The sequence below is a fragment of the Martes martes genome (assembly GCF_963455335.1).
Source record: "Martes martes genome assembly, chromosome: 4".
Lineage (NCBI taxonomy): Eukaryota > Metazoa > Chordata > Mammalia > Carnivora > Mustelidae > Martes > Martes martes.
Genome location: NC_137891.1, coordinates 2,469,296 through 2,486,135, shown reverse-complemented (window position 1 = coordinate 2,486,135; position 16,840 = coordinate 2,469,296). Strand labels below are relative to the sequence as shown.

Sequence of the window (16,840 nt, the reverse complement as noted above, 5' to 3'; positions counted from 1 at the left end):
TGATCTGCAGCTAGTTGGTCAGAAGAAAAGTCACAAGCTGGTCTTGCGGTTGGCATCTGAGGTGGAGGTGGGGGCATCTTGTGGGACGGAGCCTTCTACCTGTGGGGTCTGATGCCGTCTCCAGGTCATGTCAGAGTTGAGAGGACACCCAGTCAGGGTTCACTGAGAACTGGAGAATCACTTGGTGGGAAAACACACATCGAATTACCAGTCGATGTTGCCTGTGGTCAAATGCTTTTCCTTCACTGAGATAACGATAATTTCCGTACTTTAGTCTGTGAATGTATTGAATGGCATTTACTGCTGTTCACATGTTAATCTGACCTCATGTCCCTGGAGTAAACCCCCTTTCATCATGGTGTATTGTCTTTTTTTGTATTTTGCTGGGTTCATTTTGTGGATATTTTATTAAGGAATTTTGCTTTTATCTTCATGAAGGATGTTGGTCTATAGTGTTCTGTAACGTCTTTGTCTGGCTTTGGTATTAGGTTTGTTCTGGCCTCATAACATGATTTGGGGCGTGTTCCTCCTTCTCCTGTTTTCTGAGAGAATTTGTAGAGAATTGATAGTATTTATTTCTTAATTATGTAGTGGAATTAGCCCATGAAATATCTGGGCCTAGAACTTTCTTTGTAAGAAGGTTTATAATTATGATTCCAATTTTTCTGATACAAGACTACTTAGATTTTCTATTTCTTCTTGTGTTAATTTGGTAGTTTGTGTTTTTCAGGGACTTTGTCTATGTAATCAAAAATGCTTAATTTATTGGAATCATATTTTATTATTGCCATCCCATGCCTAACAGATGTGCACTGAGAGTCTTTCTTTTCTGAGAGTGGCATTTTGTGTTTTTAACTTTTTTGGGGTCAGGTTGTCAAAGAGCTTATCATTTTATCAAAGTTTTTGAATAAATTACTGTTGGTTTTTTTCACTATTGTTTTGTCACTTTAAAAAATTTCCTTGATTTGTACTCTAGATTTTATTATTTCCTTCCTTCTTACTTACTTTCTGTTCAATTTGTACCTTCTTGGATAGTTTTTTAGATAATAGATTTTATATCTTTCTTTTTTAACATAGGCATTAAAACAAATTTCCTTCTGAGGTTGCTTTATGTCGAACCCCACAAGTTCTCACACATTGTGTTTTCATGATTGTTCAGTTCAAAGTGTTTTCTACTTTCTCTTGCGACTTCTTTGACCCATGGGTCGTTTAGAAGTGTACTGTCTAATTTCTGAATAGTTGGAGTTTTTCCACATACATTTTTGCTACTGATCTCTGATCTACATTCTGGTCAGACAGAGTACTCTGTTTGATTTCAGTCTTTTAAAATTTATTGAAACTTGATATACGGCCCAGCAAACGACCTGTCTTGGTGAATGTTCTATTTGCATTTGAAAGAAACGTCAATTAAATCAATTTGGTTAATTATGTTGTTCAAGACTTCTCTATCTTTAGTGATTTTCTGTCTTATTTTTCTATTAATTACTTGTATTCCTGCAGCCCTGCTATTATTTCTACCAGATGCCACTTGTGACAGTGACCGTTGCCACTATTATTCGTAATTGAAAACGTTAACCAGCATTTAGCGAGGCCTCCCATGTATTGAGCATGGTGACAAGCACTTTGTGTGGATTATGTCCTGTAGTCCTCACAATGAATATTTGAGCGAGGTATTTTTATCCCCATTGGACAGACCAGGAAACTAAGGAACAGAGAGAGGCAAAGTAGGCTGCCCAGGTCACACAGCTGTGGTTGGTTAAATCTGGACTCGGACCTAGGTCTGCCAGGCTGCCCATGTCCCTTCTCCCAGCCACAGGAGCCCCTCACATGGGCTTATGGTCAGAGGGGGCTTGCATGACACCGCTCCTTGGCTGTGGTGGCTCTGTCCACTCTGGCCTGCTTCCTCCCTCCCTGATCTCAGATCTGGTCTCCACATGCGCTCTGGCCCCTTGCTTGTGAATCCAGCACCCAGGGTGGGGAGGAAGGGCCTTGTCTGCCGAACACCTGCTTGCACCTGGCATCTAGAGACCAAGGTTCAACTCCCAACTCCTCCAGGGACTTGCCCCAGGAGTCCCTTCCCCTCCAAGCCTGTTTGCTCATCTGTCATGGTGGGGCTTCTCTCTCCTTCCCCTCCCCCACCCCCACCTCCCAGGGCGAGCAGGTGCTTGGCTCCCCCTTTGCCCCCATCATCCCCGCATGAGGCCCTTGTGCCTGGGCCTCATCCCTACCTGGGCCAGGTGCTCTTCCCAACAAGCCTTGTCTCCCTGGTTGAAGATTGCCTCTGTGGGACAGAAGGGCATTGCTGGAGGCCAGGTCTGACATCCACGTGGAGCCTGGATCTCAGGCTCCTTCTCCCCCAGCCCTTGGGTACTGGACTGAGTCAGGACGAGTCTTGCCTGTTTGTTCTGGCTTTGTGAGGGCAGTGAGCTGGGCTCGGGCTCAAGGTCTGGATAGCTGGGCTGGAGCTGTGGCCCTGTCATCCTTGCTCTGTGATCTGAGGTGGCCCATGTTGCCTCTCAGGGCCTCAGGCTCTCTGATGGTGAATGGAGGAGTCCCTCCAGGCTTGGCCATTTGGAATGTGCTAGAATCCCCTCAAGGGGAAGAAAGTGACACCCAGAGAGGGATGTGTTGTGAGAACACAAAGCTTTTATGGAACTTTGGAAACTCAACCTCAGAGGGAGGGCTGCTTTGGGGATGGCCCTGGGGGGTCTCAGAGCTCACCTGGGCACAGAGGGACCTCTGCCCAGCTTGCCAGTCTCCGGCAGGCTGTATGAGGCTCAGTTAAGCTGGGACCTGCCTCCTCCCAGCCTCCGAGCCCAAACTCCCAAGCTCAGCCTCTGAGGCCTCTCCTGCTGGGCCCAGCCCCCCTGTAGATGGTGGGGTCACTACATCCATTTCCTCCCATGGTCCCAACTCTTCACTAAAGCCCTGAGGTCTACACACACCATTCCCTCCTCAAATTCCTACACATTCCTCAAAGCATGGCCTAGGCTTGGCTGCCTCCTCCTTCAGGAAGCCCTCCCTGATTGCCACAAGAGCGGCTCAGTACCTTCTGGGGGCAGCAGTGTGTTCAGCTCACACTTGCAAGTGAGCAGAGCCTAAATGAAAGCTGGTGCTGGCCTCCCTCGTGAGGCCATGGGCTCCTGAGGGCGGGGAGCCTGGCATAGGGCAGGGCTCAGCCAGAGTTGGTTGTTTTGCATTACCTAAACACTCTCCCTGGCAAGACCCCTCCCTGTGGGCCCCCTATGAGTCCTCAGAGACCCCACTGTCCAGGGTGTCCCTGCCCACAGCTTAGGGGCAGTGGCTGCTACGGAAACACTGGTCCTGGATACCGCAGCCTGTGATGTGCTCCTGGGTGGCTCTGGGCTCGGCACATTGCCCGTGTGAGCTTGGTTTCCTTGTCTGCTAGTGAGGAGGCGCGCCCGTCCGCCTCAGAGACGGGACCGTGTGGCAGCGCGTGGGCCTCACATCCATCCTGGACCACCTCCCGAAGCCTCCTTGCTCCGTTCTGCTTCTGTCCTGGCCACTGTGGAAATGCCTACTGTGGGGGCATGGGCCAGTGGGGGCCGGCAGCACAGCTGGCTGGCCGGGGGTCTCCTTTCACGGGGGTCCTGATGTGGCCTGGGCAGGCCACGGGGCCGGGGGCTTTGGAGGGCACTTGGACCACCGCCCATCTCCCCCGCAGGGACACGCGTCCCTGTTGGGCATGTGATGCCTGGCTCCGTGTGTCAACCCCCCGGGGCCACAGTCTTGCTGTGCTCCCTTCTGTGTCTTTCCCTATGATGTGCCCAGCCGCTGCCCTGGGGACCCCAGGGGGCTGCAGAGAGTGGCCAAGGCGAGGCTGTGGGTATCTCAGGCCCCTAGGGCAGGACATACCAGTAGAGGTCAGGACGCCCATCACGTAGAGGAGGCTGCGGTGCGGGAAGACGCCCGTCAGGACCTCGGTCTCCAGGTGCTGGCCCACCACCCGCCACGAGTGCCTACAGATGGCCAGCAGCACGTTACTGGCCGCATCCTGGTACGCCTCTTCCAGCTCCTGGAGGGCGGGGGGCAGAAAGGAGGAGTGGGCACGTGGGCAAAGCTTTGGCATTTCATACACACGGTTGGGTTTGGCGGGTGGGCAGTTTTTGGCTAGGAAATGGGGGCCAGGATAGCCCAATGTATACAGCTGGCAGGTGAAGGGCAGGCGCTACCCCCAGGGCTTAGGGCTTCCCATGACTCTCAACACCCTGGGTCCTCCTACCGTTCCAGAAGCCCATGGTGCTTCCTGCTTCTGAACCCCGAGTGCTGTCCCCGCCCACCTGTCTGTCCACGTCTGGTCCCGTTTCAAAGCCCACTCCCAGGCCCTCACTCAGGAGAAGCACCCTGAAGCCTGTCGGCGTCGCCTTTTGTCCTGGGCGCCCGGCAGCTGGGGACAATGTCACAGCCTGTGATTCCCCATCCCCATGAATTCAGAGCCCCAGTCTAGGCTTCTGCGTCCGAGGAGTCGGGTGTCGGCTGCTGGGGGCAGAGGCCCACCCTGGTCTGGTGAGGCGGAGGCCGTGGGCACAGAGGGGCCGGGCTCCATGTGGCCACACCTGCTCGTTTCAGGTTCCTCTTGTCTCCGGTTCTGGGTGGGAGACACCGGGTGGTGCTTCTGTGGCTGCTGGTGTGAGGGCAGGGCCCCAGGGTCAGCCCTGGGCCGAGGCCAGGGGTCCGTCCCGCGTTTGGTGGCGTCTGGAAGTGAGGGAGGTCTAGGGTCCCTCCCTGAACGCCCTGTGATGCTGCTGGAAACCGCGTATGAAATCATCGCCGTTTATAATTTACTCCAAGTTTCCATACAAGGGCTTTCTCATTAAGGTGGTGGATTGAAGCTGATTTTGCTCTTTCAAAATAACACCTCAACACGACGACATTTAGGAGATGATTTAAAAAGGAAAACAGCAGCCACGTTCTGAGAGCTGGAGAGCCGATGAGTGAGAGGTAACAGGGCTGAGCACGAGCCACGGGGCCGGGTCTGCCATTGCCAGGAGACTCGCAGGGGGCACGTCTCCCAGACCTCTGCAGCCAGGGGCCCGGAGAGGGTGCAGCGGTTCAAGAGGGGGTCAGGTGCCCCGTGCTGTGCCCACTCCGCACACCTGCAGGGCCCAGCAAAGTCTGGAGGCTCGGCCTCCGGAGGGGGCAGGTGCGGGTCTGTGGCGGGAGGCCAGGCCCTCCACTGTGCTGCTTCGGCGGGGGCCCCCCCGCTCTGGCCGGGCAGTGTGTTAGGGTCTTCTCTGGGAAATCTGGGCAGCTCAGGACGAAAGCCACAGAGGTCAGCAGAGGCGCTGGGCTGCCGTGGGCTCACTGGTAACTACAGTGGACCCTGAGAGAGAGAGAGAGAGCTCCCTCTCCGCGCTAACCATGGGCAGACAGCCACGCTGGAGAAGCCTTGGGTGTGGGAGACGGAAACCACCACCACACACCCCACGAAACCCAGAAAACAGCTCGTTGGAGGAAATGCCGGCCAAATGGAGAGATGAAAACTTCAAGTGAAGCTGTTGTCTTTAACATCCTGAGAGATAAGCGGAGGTATTACAACCACAAATGCTATAAACAGCATGATGCGAAAAGGAACATTCTGGGGACAAAATCAAGATCGTGGGAGAGTCGAAGGCACAAGGTCCAGACCCGGAAATGCAGCAGGAGGTCTGGGAGACAAAGAGAGAGCTGATGAGAATGTCGGGGACCATGGAGCAGCCCACACCGGCCCGTTAGGTGTCCCTGGAGCCTTGGGGACTCGAGGCACACAGGGGGTGAGACCATGAGTGAATTAAGTGAGGAATGTTCCAGAAGCAAAGGGCCCAAGGAGCCAGACTGCAGGAGGCAGGGCTGGAAGGCATGGTGGCGAGGGACAGACCCAGAGCGAGGTGTCCTTGGGGAGCTGTAGGGCGTGCAGACACAAGGAAGAAGGCACGTCCGTGAGCAGGAAGGTGCAGGAGGACAAGGGTCTAACAAAGGCCTAACAACCGACTTTGGAGTCTCTATGGCTGCATCGGAACAGCGAGGAGACCATGGGACACCGTCACCAACACGACAATGATCTTGTCGAATGGGAAAGTACTGAGCTGCAAAGCAAACCGAAAGTTTATTTGGGGTCTGGGAATCCTGAAGGAATCCCCCCTGCCGGCCCCCAATCCCATTTCAACAGGAAACGGAAACGTGCTTGGACTGGAGGAGGAGAAAGAGTTTGTACAGACAAAAGCCACAGGCCTATTGAAGCCGTTTGAAAGAATTATGATTGGTGTAGGCAAAACTAATCAGCATTGAGCTACATAGGCTGGGTCACTATGCTCGTTGTTAGGTCGGCGTTCAGCGAAACAAGCCTCGTTCTGGGAAACGCAACACATGTAGCCGTTTGCGGTCAGCTCGGCCTGAAGTGCACACTCATCCAGGTGTGGGCGCGGGTGAGATCCACCTCCCTGGTGGCCTTGGGAACCACCTGACTGTCCTGACTTCATTTCAGATGTTTCTGTCCACGGTCTCCCACACAGAGTCCAGGACGATCCACGACAGACAGATTTCCAGAAATGCCTGGTCTCAAGCTGTACTTCCCAAAAACACGTTCTCAAGAAGCTGCTGGAGAGTGTGTGTCTCCAACGCAGGAGAGTGAGCCAGGAAAGAGGAAGGCTTGGGGTCTCCGAGACGCTGTCCCTGGCTGGGATGGGCTACGGGGGGTCCCAGATGGGGCTGTGGACACCAAGACACCAGCAGACATGCTCAGTTGGCTGGGACCTGCGTGAGGACATGCTTGCTCTCCCCTCTGAGTCCTGGACCAGCTCGTGCTACATATAGAAGTGCTCGCACTGGGCTGCACTACAGAGCTGGCAGTGGGCAGCGGCGTGTGCAGAAACAGGTGTCACCCTGCCTCTGAGGGGCTCTTGTCCACCTGGAGGGAGGCTGAGACAGGCCGCGCCAGATGCTGGTAGGCTCTGCTTGTCCTGCAGCCCTCTGCGAGTCCTGAGATCTGAAGTCCCTGAGGCCATTGACAGACCTGGGGAAGGTCCTGGGACCGGGACCGCATCCTGAGGTGGGGCGGGTAGGAGAGGTGCGGTCTCCAGCAGGTGGGACCCAGGAAGTGGCAGCAGAGGCTGACTTAAACCTGGAGAATGGGAGGGGCTCATAGGAGGGTTTCCAGAGGCTGGGTATGGGGAGCAGGCATGAGAATGGTGAAGCAGGTGGCGGGGGGGGGGGACCCAGGGCAGAGACTTCCAGGAAAGGGCACTAAACCGCAGCTGACATTCGGCTCTTCCATTTTTGGGCCCTGTAGACGCAGAAAAGCAATGATCTCTCCGAATCTCATCTTTCTCAACTGTAAAATGGGCACATGAGATTGTCCCTCTGAAGGGGCTGGTGGTAAGAAAACGAAAAGGACAGAAATCGCTTGGTCAGCCACAGGGCCAGGCACCCCCACCATTATTTGGATGCTGAGGGCAGCAGCCTGCATCCCCAGAAGGGGCCTACTTGCTGGGATGGGAGGCACACCGTGGACTTGGTCATGTTCTCCAGGGCCAGCTGCATGAATGATTTCTCCCAGGCCTCCTCCAGGGAGTCACTGGATTCAATGACGGCCTCCAGGACGTGGAACAGCCGGAACTTGTGTAGGGAGGAGATCTGTGGGTGGCAGAGTGGGCAGAGATTCAGAGACACGCTGGGTCTGGTCACACGGGGAGTGGCTGCCAGTGAAAGCCTGGGTGTGGGGAGGCTGAGGAGGCCGGAGGGAGAGGATCACAGTGGATGCACTTGGCCGTTTGTCCAATAACAATTTAGTGACCATTCACTATATGCAGGCCCTGAACTAGGTTTTACAAAGACAGATGAATAAAAGTGTCTCGATCCTTAGGGACTGCTATGGGATTTCATTTTCTTATTTTTTAAAAAATTTAAAAGATCTTATTGATTTGTTTGAGAGAAAGAGAGAGAGCACACACATGAGAGCACACAAGTGGGGTAGGGACCAGCAAGGGGAGAAGGAGAAGCAGGCTCCTGGCTTTGCAGAGAGCCCGATGTGGGGCTTGATCCCAGGACCCTGGAATCATGACCTGAGCCGAAGGCAGGTGCTTAATCAACTGAGCCACCCAGACGTCCCTGCTATGGGATTTTAAAAGCATTCTGCCTCTACAGTCAGTCCATTCATTCATTCATTCATTCACCCATTCATTAAAAGTTAATCAGATCTTCCCCCTAATTATCTATCTACCAAACTATCCAAACATCCATCCATCCATCCATCCATCCATCTGTCTGTCCACCCACCCAACTATCCACCCATCAACCCATCCAAACATCTATTCAACCATCCACCCACCCACCTATCCATCCATCCATCCATCCATCCATCCATCCATCCATCCATCCATCCACTCATACAACCATCTATCCATTTATCTGTCCATTCACCCATCCACCTACTTATCCAACCATCCATCCAACAATCCAACTATCCAATCATCCAACCATCTGTCCATCCATCCATCCATTTATTTGTCTCTGCCACATAATTGTTCTGTGACTTAAGGCAGATCACATCCCTTTCCTAAGATTGTTTTCTTATTTATGGGGATCATAGCTTCTATACCATGAGGCTATTCTGAGGGTGACCACACCCTCAGAACCCTCATATTGGTCCACCTTCCTCCCTCCCCACTCAGCCTATTGGACATATGAGGACACCAACTTGCCCCAAATCATTTATCTTTACCAAAGAGCCAAGATTTGAACTGGCCCTGGGGTCTGGCCCTCCCCTCTACTCCCATGCAGTCCCTCCAATGGCTCAAGCAATTCCCACCTCGGGGTTGTCTACAAAGTAGTCATGGATCGTTTCCAGCACCAGGTTGGGGGCCCCATAAGCCATGTTCTTGATCTTCTTGATGATGTACTTCAAGCGGAGGGGGTCTGAACTATTCAGGTCCCGGAGCATCTTGAAACAAATGGCTAAACAAGATAGAAAAAGGTGTGAGGGTTCATGTGCTGTGGGAAGGTTACACTGTGCCATCAGGGATAAGTGGGAAGGGAAGGAGTAGGGCCAGGAATGGGAAAGAGTGATCTGAAAATGAGGACTGAAGAACTGAACACATTGGGAATTCCTGACTATCCGAACAGTCCTCCGGAGTTTGCAATAGGATAATAAGCAGGAATGCATGAAGGCTTCACACCTTTATACACCCAGGCATATTTCCATCCATTCATTGATTCAACCACTTTTTCATGCATCCATTTATCCAGTCATCTATCATCTGCCCACCCACTGGTTCATCCATGCATCCACCCGTACCTTCACCCATACGTCTGTTTGCCTATCAATTCATTTATCCGTCCACCTGTCTGTCCATCCTTACACTCGCCCATCAATCCATGCATTAATAAATTGATCCATCTATCCGTCTGTCACCCATTCACTCACAAATTTATCTGCCTGCCCATACACCCATCCATTCATAAATTTATTCCTCCACCCATCACACATCCACTCAAATGAGCCATCCACCCCTCTGTCCCTCTATCTATTTACTCATTTACCTCTTCACACTCCAACTAGTCATTCAACATTCAATGATGTTCCTTCTGGGTCATCACAGGGCTGTGAGTGGGGGCTCAAAGAGGAGTCAGCACCCAGCTCAGTTCTGAAGGAGCCCCCAGGCCATGGGAGTCCTACCCACCATCAGTGGACTCTGGTTCTGTAGTTCTATAAAAAGCCCTGGGCACACAGAGAGGGGAGGGGCAATACATCCCTACAAAGATGGAGGGACATTCAGGACTGTCTACTCAAAGGAGGTGGCAATTTAACTTTGCCTAGAAGAATGAAAGCACATCATCCTTTGAATGAGGGGGAAAGGATTCCTGTGAGAGGGCCAGGCCTAGACTGAGGTCCTAAGGCATGAAGAGGTATGGGAAGAAGGTGGAAGATGAAGTGTGAGGGAGAGAGGGCTTTTTTTTTTTTTTTTTAGCCCTTAGATGGTGCCTCAGGAGGCATGAAGAGGCCAAGAAGGGTGTGTAGGGCTCTCTGCTAAAAGTCTCACTATGTCCACAAGGTCCTCGATATCCCCAAGATCCCAGGAGTGTGGATTCCTTCTGGTCCTCATCCCCAGGACTTTTGGGGATCTGATGGGGTCTGCTGAACCTGACCACCCCATCTCCACTCCAGCCCAGTCCCAGGGCTGGTGATCACCTGCATTGTAGGCTTCCTCCATGAACATCTTGTGCTCCTTGGGCACCAGAGCAGCCTGGCTGCTCTGTGACTTGCAGAGCAGGATGGTGGTGGGGTGTGCCTGTCTGTCCCTGTGGGCAGGTACCTTCATGTAAGATAGGTCCTTCGTGGATCTGGAGACAGGGGAGAAGATTCTGAAATGGAAAAGAGGTCCAGGGTGTATCTGGGCACCTTTGTGTGCATTCACAAATGCAAGCCCAGTAGACACTGAGAGCCATGTTGGTCAGGATCAGGCTTGGCAATATCCCTCTGTGTGTCCGCCTTCCTGTTCAATGGTCTGAATGAACTCCAAATGGGGAGTAGGGAAGGAGTCTGGAGGCCTCAGGGATGTTGTTAAGTAGGCAGCATCGCCTGTGGGCCTGGAACGGACTGACCCCTAGCAAGTGTTGGTGGCACAGACATGACTGGCAAGACCAGGAGGGCTCAGGGTATGGCTTCCCCAGATCCAGCTCTTACACCAATTTGGAGGACCCAGTCTTTTCAGGACCGCACACAAGACTGCCCTGGCTGCACAGATGCCACTGAAGAGGTCTTTGAGGGAGGTCCAAGAGCTGCAGAGCAGGTGGGAGCAGGAGCCATGAAGATGGGTGCACTGGGCCAGAACCCCCTCTGTGCCCCAGGTCCCATCATCCTGGCGCTTGAGAACAATTATGTGTGCATGATGGAAACACCAAGAAGAGCTGTGCGGCAGCTCTGTGTGGCAAGGGAGGACATCAGCCCCGTGAGGTTCCTTTACTACTTCCTCTCCCTCACCTTTTCTTTGGAAAATATGGGGGCAGGACTCCCTCAGACTGTGTTCATTGCCAGAGGGGAGCAAAAAAGGAGGCATCCTTCATTTTTGGGGTAGTGCCCAAGCTGTTTGTCTCACAACTTCCCCTTGAACCCCCCTGGCAGGAGTGAGTTCTGCTCTACCTGCTGCAGGACCTCATTTCTTGTTCACTCACAGTTCCCAGTTCCTGATTACAGACCACGGGCACGGTGTGTTCATTCTAGCCACTAAGGATAGAACTAAAGATATATGGATATCTAATGTCTGATATTAGTGGGATTGTATATTTTTTCCCCAATTTTTGAGTTGTTTAAGGCAAAAGGAGGAACCTGGTCCTTGTTGCTCCATCTTGGAAGGAAGCACTGGTGTTGTCTTCATCATCTTCAGGACTTTGGGGTTTTTCCTGAATGCAGTGGGAAACCTGAGTGTTTTGAGTAACATGATCTGACATACATTTCTTATGTGGTAGAACAAGTTAATGGGTAAATGTTAAAAGAAATGAACCATCTTCTAATATACCACATAATGTATCTATAGAATTAGTTGATGATTTTTGTCCTGTTCACATTGAATAAAAAATTACCAAGCACACATGGCAGCAAGAAATTATGACCCCTAAGTAGGAGAAAAAAAAATTGATAAAAAGCAACACAGAAATGACACAACTGATAGAATTAGTAGACAAGGACATTAAATTAAATATTGTGACAATATTACACATGTTCAACATGGTAGATTAAAACAGAAGCATGCTAAGGAGAGACATGGAAAACATGAACAAGGTGAAGAATACATTTGATATTAAACACACACTGGATAAGTTTAACAGCATATTAGACACAGTAGAAGCAAAGATTAGTGAACTTGAAGATACCACAGCAGAAACTACCCCCAAATGGGACACAAATAGAAAAAAGACTGGAAAAAATGGAATAGAGCAATCAATGAATTATAGAACAACTTCAAAGGGCATAGTGTATATGTAATGTAAATTCTCACAGAAGAAGAAAGGGAGATAGAAAACAGTATTTGAGGAAATAATATCTGAAGTTTCTAAACTAATAAAAACTAAAAATCCCACATATCCAAGAAATTCAATGAACCTCAAGTGAAGGAAACATAAAGAAAACTAAGCCAAATAACACTGAAATAAAATTGCCTAAAGCCAACACTAAGAGAAAATTTTAAGAAAAAAAAGCCAGAGGAAAGTCAGAGAAAAAAAAATACACATTATATACAAAGGTATAAAGATAAGAGCCAGAGTATAGTTCTAGTCAGAAATAATGCAAGCAGTGTGCCTGGGTGGCTCAGTCATTAAGCATCTGCCTTTGGCTGAGGTCATGATCCCAGGGTCCTGAGACTGAGCCTTGTTTTGGGCTCCTTGCTCTACAGGAAGCCTGATTCTCTCTCTCCCTCTGCCCTGCTGTGTTCCCTTTTTGTCAAATAAAAAATAAAAAAATCTCAAAAAAAAAAAAAAAGAATGCAAGCATTGGAGATGTGGAGCAACATTTTAAAGCACTAAGAGAAAACAAACAAACAAATGAAACTGGCAAACTAGAATCCTATACTCAGAGAAAAAAAATTTAAAAACTGATGGTATAGCCAAACCTTTATCATACACACTGAAGCTGAAAGAATTTGTAACCAGCAGAGCTGCACTATAAGAGGTTTGAGGAAGTCTGTCAGGCAGAAGAAGAATAACACCAGATGGAAATATGGAAATACACAGAAGAATACAGAACAGTGGAAATGGTAATTACGTAGGTGAATGTAAAGTATTTTTTCTTATTTTTCAAGTTTAAAGTAAAAATAACAATGCTTTGTAGGACCTACAGCAAATGTAGAAGTAAAATATATGTCAATAATACTATGAAGGCCAGGAGAGGGAAATGGAAATAAAATATTATAAGAATCTTATACTATAAGTAAAGTGGCATAATATCACTTGAGGGTAGGCTGTGATATGGTAAATCTGTAAACCATAAGCCCTAAAGCAGAGAGTAAAACAAAAATATATATAGCTAATAAGCCAACAAAAGATATAGAGGCAAAGAGGAAAAAGAGAAAAAAGAAGAGAAGAAACAAAATGATAACAAATTGCTAGATGATAGATTAAAACCAAATCATATCAATAGTCACATTAAATGCAAAGGATTTAAATATCTCAAATAGCAGAGACTGTCAAACTGAATAAAAAATCAACACCCAAATATATGCTGCCTACAAGAAATACACTTGAAATATAATAGACAAAAATCAATGAAAAATAAAGGATGAAAAAGGTACATCATGTTAACAATAATCAAAAGAAAACAGAAGTGGCTATATTAATATCAGAAAAAGTATGTTTCTGAGTGAATAATATAACCAGGGATAAAGAGAATCAGCTCATAATGATAAAGGGATCACTCATCAAGATGACTTATAATTCTAAATGTTCATGCACCTAATAACAGAACTTCAAAATATATAAAGCAAAAAAGATAGAACCAAAGGGAGAAATAGCTGAATAGTTGAATCATAGCTGAAGCTTTCAGCGTCTCTCTGTCAATAATTGATAGAATAAGAAGACATACTTATTAAGGATATAAAAGATTTAAATAATACTCTTAACTAATGTAATCTAATTGGCATTTACAAAACTCTCCATCTAACATGGAAGAGCACACATTCTCTTCAAGTGCACATGGAACATCTACAATAGATGATATTCTGAGCCATAAAATAGTCTCAATAAGTTTAAAAGATTCAGATCAAACAAAGCATACTCTTTGACCACAATAGAATGAAATTAGAAATCAATAACAGAAAGTTAGATGGGAAATCCCCAAGTATTTTGAAAACTAAGCAATAATTTAAAATAATACATGTGTCAAGAAGAAATTAAAAGAGAAAGTAAAAAATATTTTGAACTAAAAGAAAATGAAAACACAACATATAAAAATGCATGGGGTGGAGCTAAAGCAGTGCTTTGAGGGAAATTTATAGCATTAAAACTTATAGTATTAGAAAAGAATAGAGGTCTGAAATCAATGACCTAAGTTTCCATTGGAGAAAGTAAGGGAAAAGGGGCAAACTAAGCCCAAAGAAAGAAAATAATAGAAAGTAGAGGAAAAATCAGTGAAGGACAAACAGAACAACAATGAGAAAATCAATGAAACCAAAAGCCAGCTCTTTGAGAAGATACATACATTTGATAAACTTCTATCAGGCTTTATTAGGGCAAAAAAAAGAAGACACAAATTACTAATATAGAGAGTTAGAATAGGTACATCATTAAAGATCCTACAGACATTAAAAGGATAATGAGAGAATATTATGAACAGCTTGGTGCCAATAAATTTGACAACCCAGATTAAGTGAATTCCTTAGCCATAAAATACCAAAACTCAATCAAGAAGAATTGAATAACTAGAATAGACATTTGTCTGTTAAAAACATTGAATCTGTAGTTGAAGACATTCCCACAAAGAAAACTTTAGGTCCAGGTGGCTTTACTCTTCAACTCTACCAGGCATTTAAGGAAGAAGTGATAACAATACCACACAGCTCTTCCAGAAAATTAAAAAGGGAACACTTCCTGACTCATTTAGTGAGGTGAGCATTAGTACCCTGATACTAAAACCAAAGAAAGACACCGCAAACTTCCTTAACATATGAACCCAAAACATACAGATGTGCCTATCTACCATGACCGAGTGGGCCTTATCCTGGGCCGGCAAGGCTGGTTGAACAATTGAAAATCAGTCAGTGTAACTTACTGTATTGGTAGATGAAAGAAAATACTATGATCATTTCGGTAGATGCAGAGAAAAGATGTGAGAAAATGCAACATCTGTACACAATAAACACAAGAATTAAAGGAATCTCCTTAACCTGATTAAAAACATCTACAAGAATCCTGTTGCTAATAGACTTAATGGTGAAAGACTGAATGTTTTCCCCACATCATTGGGAATGAGGGAAGGATGTCTGTTTTCACCATTTCTATTCAATATGGTACTGAAGCCTCAGTCAGTACAAACAGGTAAGAGGAGAAATTCAAAGTGTGCAGACTGGAAAGGAAGAAATGAGCTATCTCTACTTACAGAGGATGTTATCACGTACTTAGAAAATTCCAAAGAACCTACCAAAACCTACCAGAACTGAACAGTGAGTCCAGTAAATTTGCAGAAGTAAAATCAGGATGCAAAAATCAGTCGTATTTCTCTACACTGTGAGCCATTGGGACTTGAAAATAAAAAGGTACCATACACAGTAGCATTAAAGATCATGAGATATTTAGGTACACTGTCTAATAAGTAGTTGCGAGGTTTATGAAGTAAAATATAAAATAGCAATGAAAGAGATAAAGACAACTTTAATAAGTGGAGAGATAAACCACATTCATGGATCAGAAGACTTAATATTATTAAGATGTCAGTTTTGTAAAAATATATCTAAATATTCAATGCAAAAAGTCCAAAAAAAGACTCACATGTACAAGGCTAACTGATTAAAAAAAAACTTAGTTGTATTAATTTAATTTAATATTTTAAAGTAGGCTCCACACCCAATGTGGGGCTTGAATTTACAACCCTGAGATCAAGAGTTGCATGCTTTACCCACTGAACAAGCCAGCTGCCCCAAGGCCAACTGATTTTTGATAAAAGTGCAAAAGAATTCAATTAAGAAAATGGGTTCAACAAATGGTGTGTAATAATTGCACGTACACCTGCAAATATGCCCCCAATTTATACTTCACACTCCATACAAAAATTAACTCAAGATAGGTTGCAGACCTAAAAGTAAAACCTGGGATCCAAACTTCTAGAAGAAAACGTAGGAGAAAATCTTCGCGATCTTGGGTTAGACAACGATTTTTTAGATGTGACACCAAAAGCACAATCCATAGAAGAAAAAATATTAAGTTGGATTTCATCGAAATTAAGAGCTTCTTGAAAGACATCTAGAAAAAAATGAACAGATAAGCTGTGTACTTGGAGGGAATATTTGCAAATCACCTATCCGGTAAAGATCCGTATCCAGACTACATAAATAACTCATGAAACCAAATACAAACTCAGACACAAACACAAACAGTCTAACAAAATACAGAAGGAAGATTTGAGCAGACGCTCCGCCAAAGGAGACACACAGATGGCAAAGAAGCAAGTGCTCCACATCATTCTTCACGAAGGAAACAAGTGAAAACCAAAGTGGGATACCACCACACATCTACCAGAATGGCTCAAACTGGGGAAAAGCCTGAAAACACCAAGCGCTGGTGAGGCTGTGAGGTCCCCGGACCTCTCGCACAGAGGTGGTGAGGCTGTGAGCCGGTGCAGCCAGGGCAGGAAGCAGGCGGGGTGCTTTCTGAGCAGGCTGAACCCGACTCTGCCCCTCCACCCCTAGAAGTCGCAACCTACTTTCACGCAAAATCTGCACGCGAACGTGGATAAGGGCTCTGCGTGTAGGAACCCCAAACTGAAGAGACGCACACGTTGTCTGGTGAGTGGATAAGTGCGTCAGGAAACTGTATTACATCCACGGGAACACAACCAGCAGCAAAGAGAAAGGAATCCCTGAGAAACGCAACAAGGTGGGTGGTTCTCCGACTCCTCAAGCCACGCGAGAGAAACCAAGCCCGGAAAGCCACGCTCTCGAGCCCCTCTGGATGGGTTTCTGAGGGAGGTCAGCGAGACAGAAAACAGACTAGTGGCCTCTGAGGATGCGGAGTTGGGGGAGGGCTGACCACAAAGGGGACGGGGGGGATTCTGGGGAAGAAAGACCTGTTTCCTACCTGGCTTGTGGTAGTAGATTCACGATTGTATGACTTTGTCAAAACGTTCAGAATTATCCCCTAA

At 47.3% G+C, this 16,840-nt stretch overlaps 1 protein-coding gene across 1 annotated transcript in view; it reads right to left on the bottom strand.

Moving 5' to 3' along the window:
• The window catches only part of LOC308340807 (maestro heat-like repeat family member 5), a gene marked incomplete at its 3' end in the record, with an annotated part of 55,733 nt that extends 45,390 nt beyond the window's left edge, over positions 1 to 10,343 (bottom strand). The window contains exons 1-5 of the mRNA XM_080800192.1: positions 10,187 to 10,343; positions 8,807 to 8,952; positions 7,504 to 7,632; positions 3,877 to 4,036; positions 2,229 to 2,281 (exon numbers count right to left, since the gene is read on the bottom strand). Coding sequence (XP_080656318.1) covers positions 2,229 to 2,281; positions 3,877 to 4,036; positions 7,504 to 7,632; positions 8,807 to 8,952; positions 10,187 to 10,316 — 618 coding nt within the window. The 5' untranslated portion in view covers positions 10,317 to 10,343. The remainder of the gene's footprint in view (positions 1 to 2,228; positions 2,282 to 3,876; positions 4,037 to 7,503; positions 7,633 to 8,806; positions 8,953 to 10,186) is intronic.
• Positions 10,344 to 16,840: the final 6,497 nt, after the last annotated feature.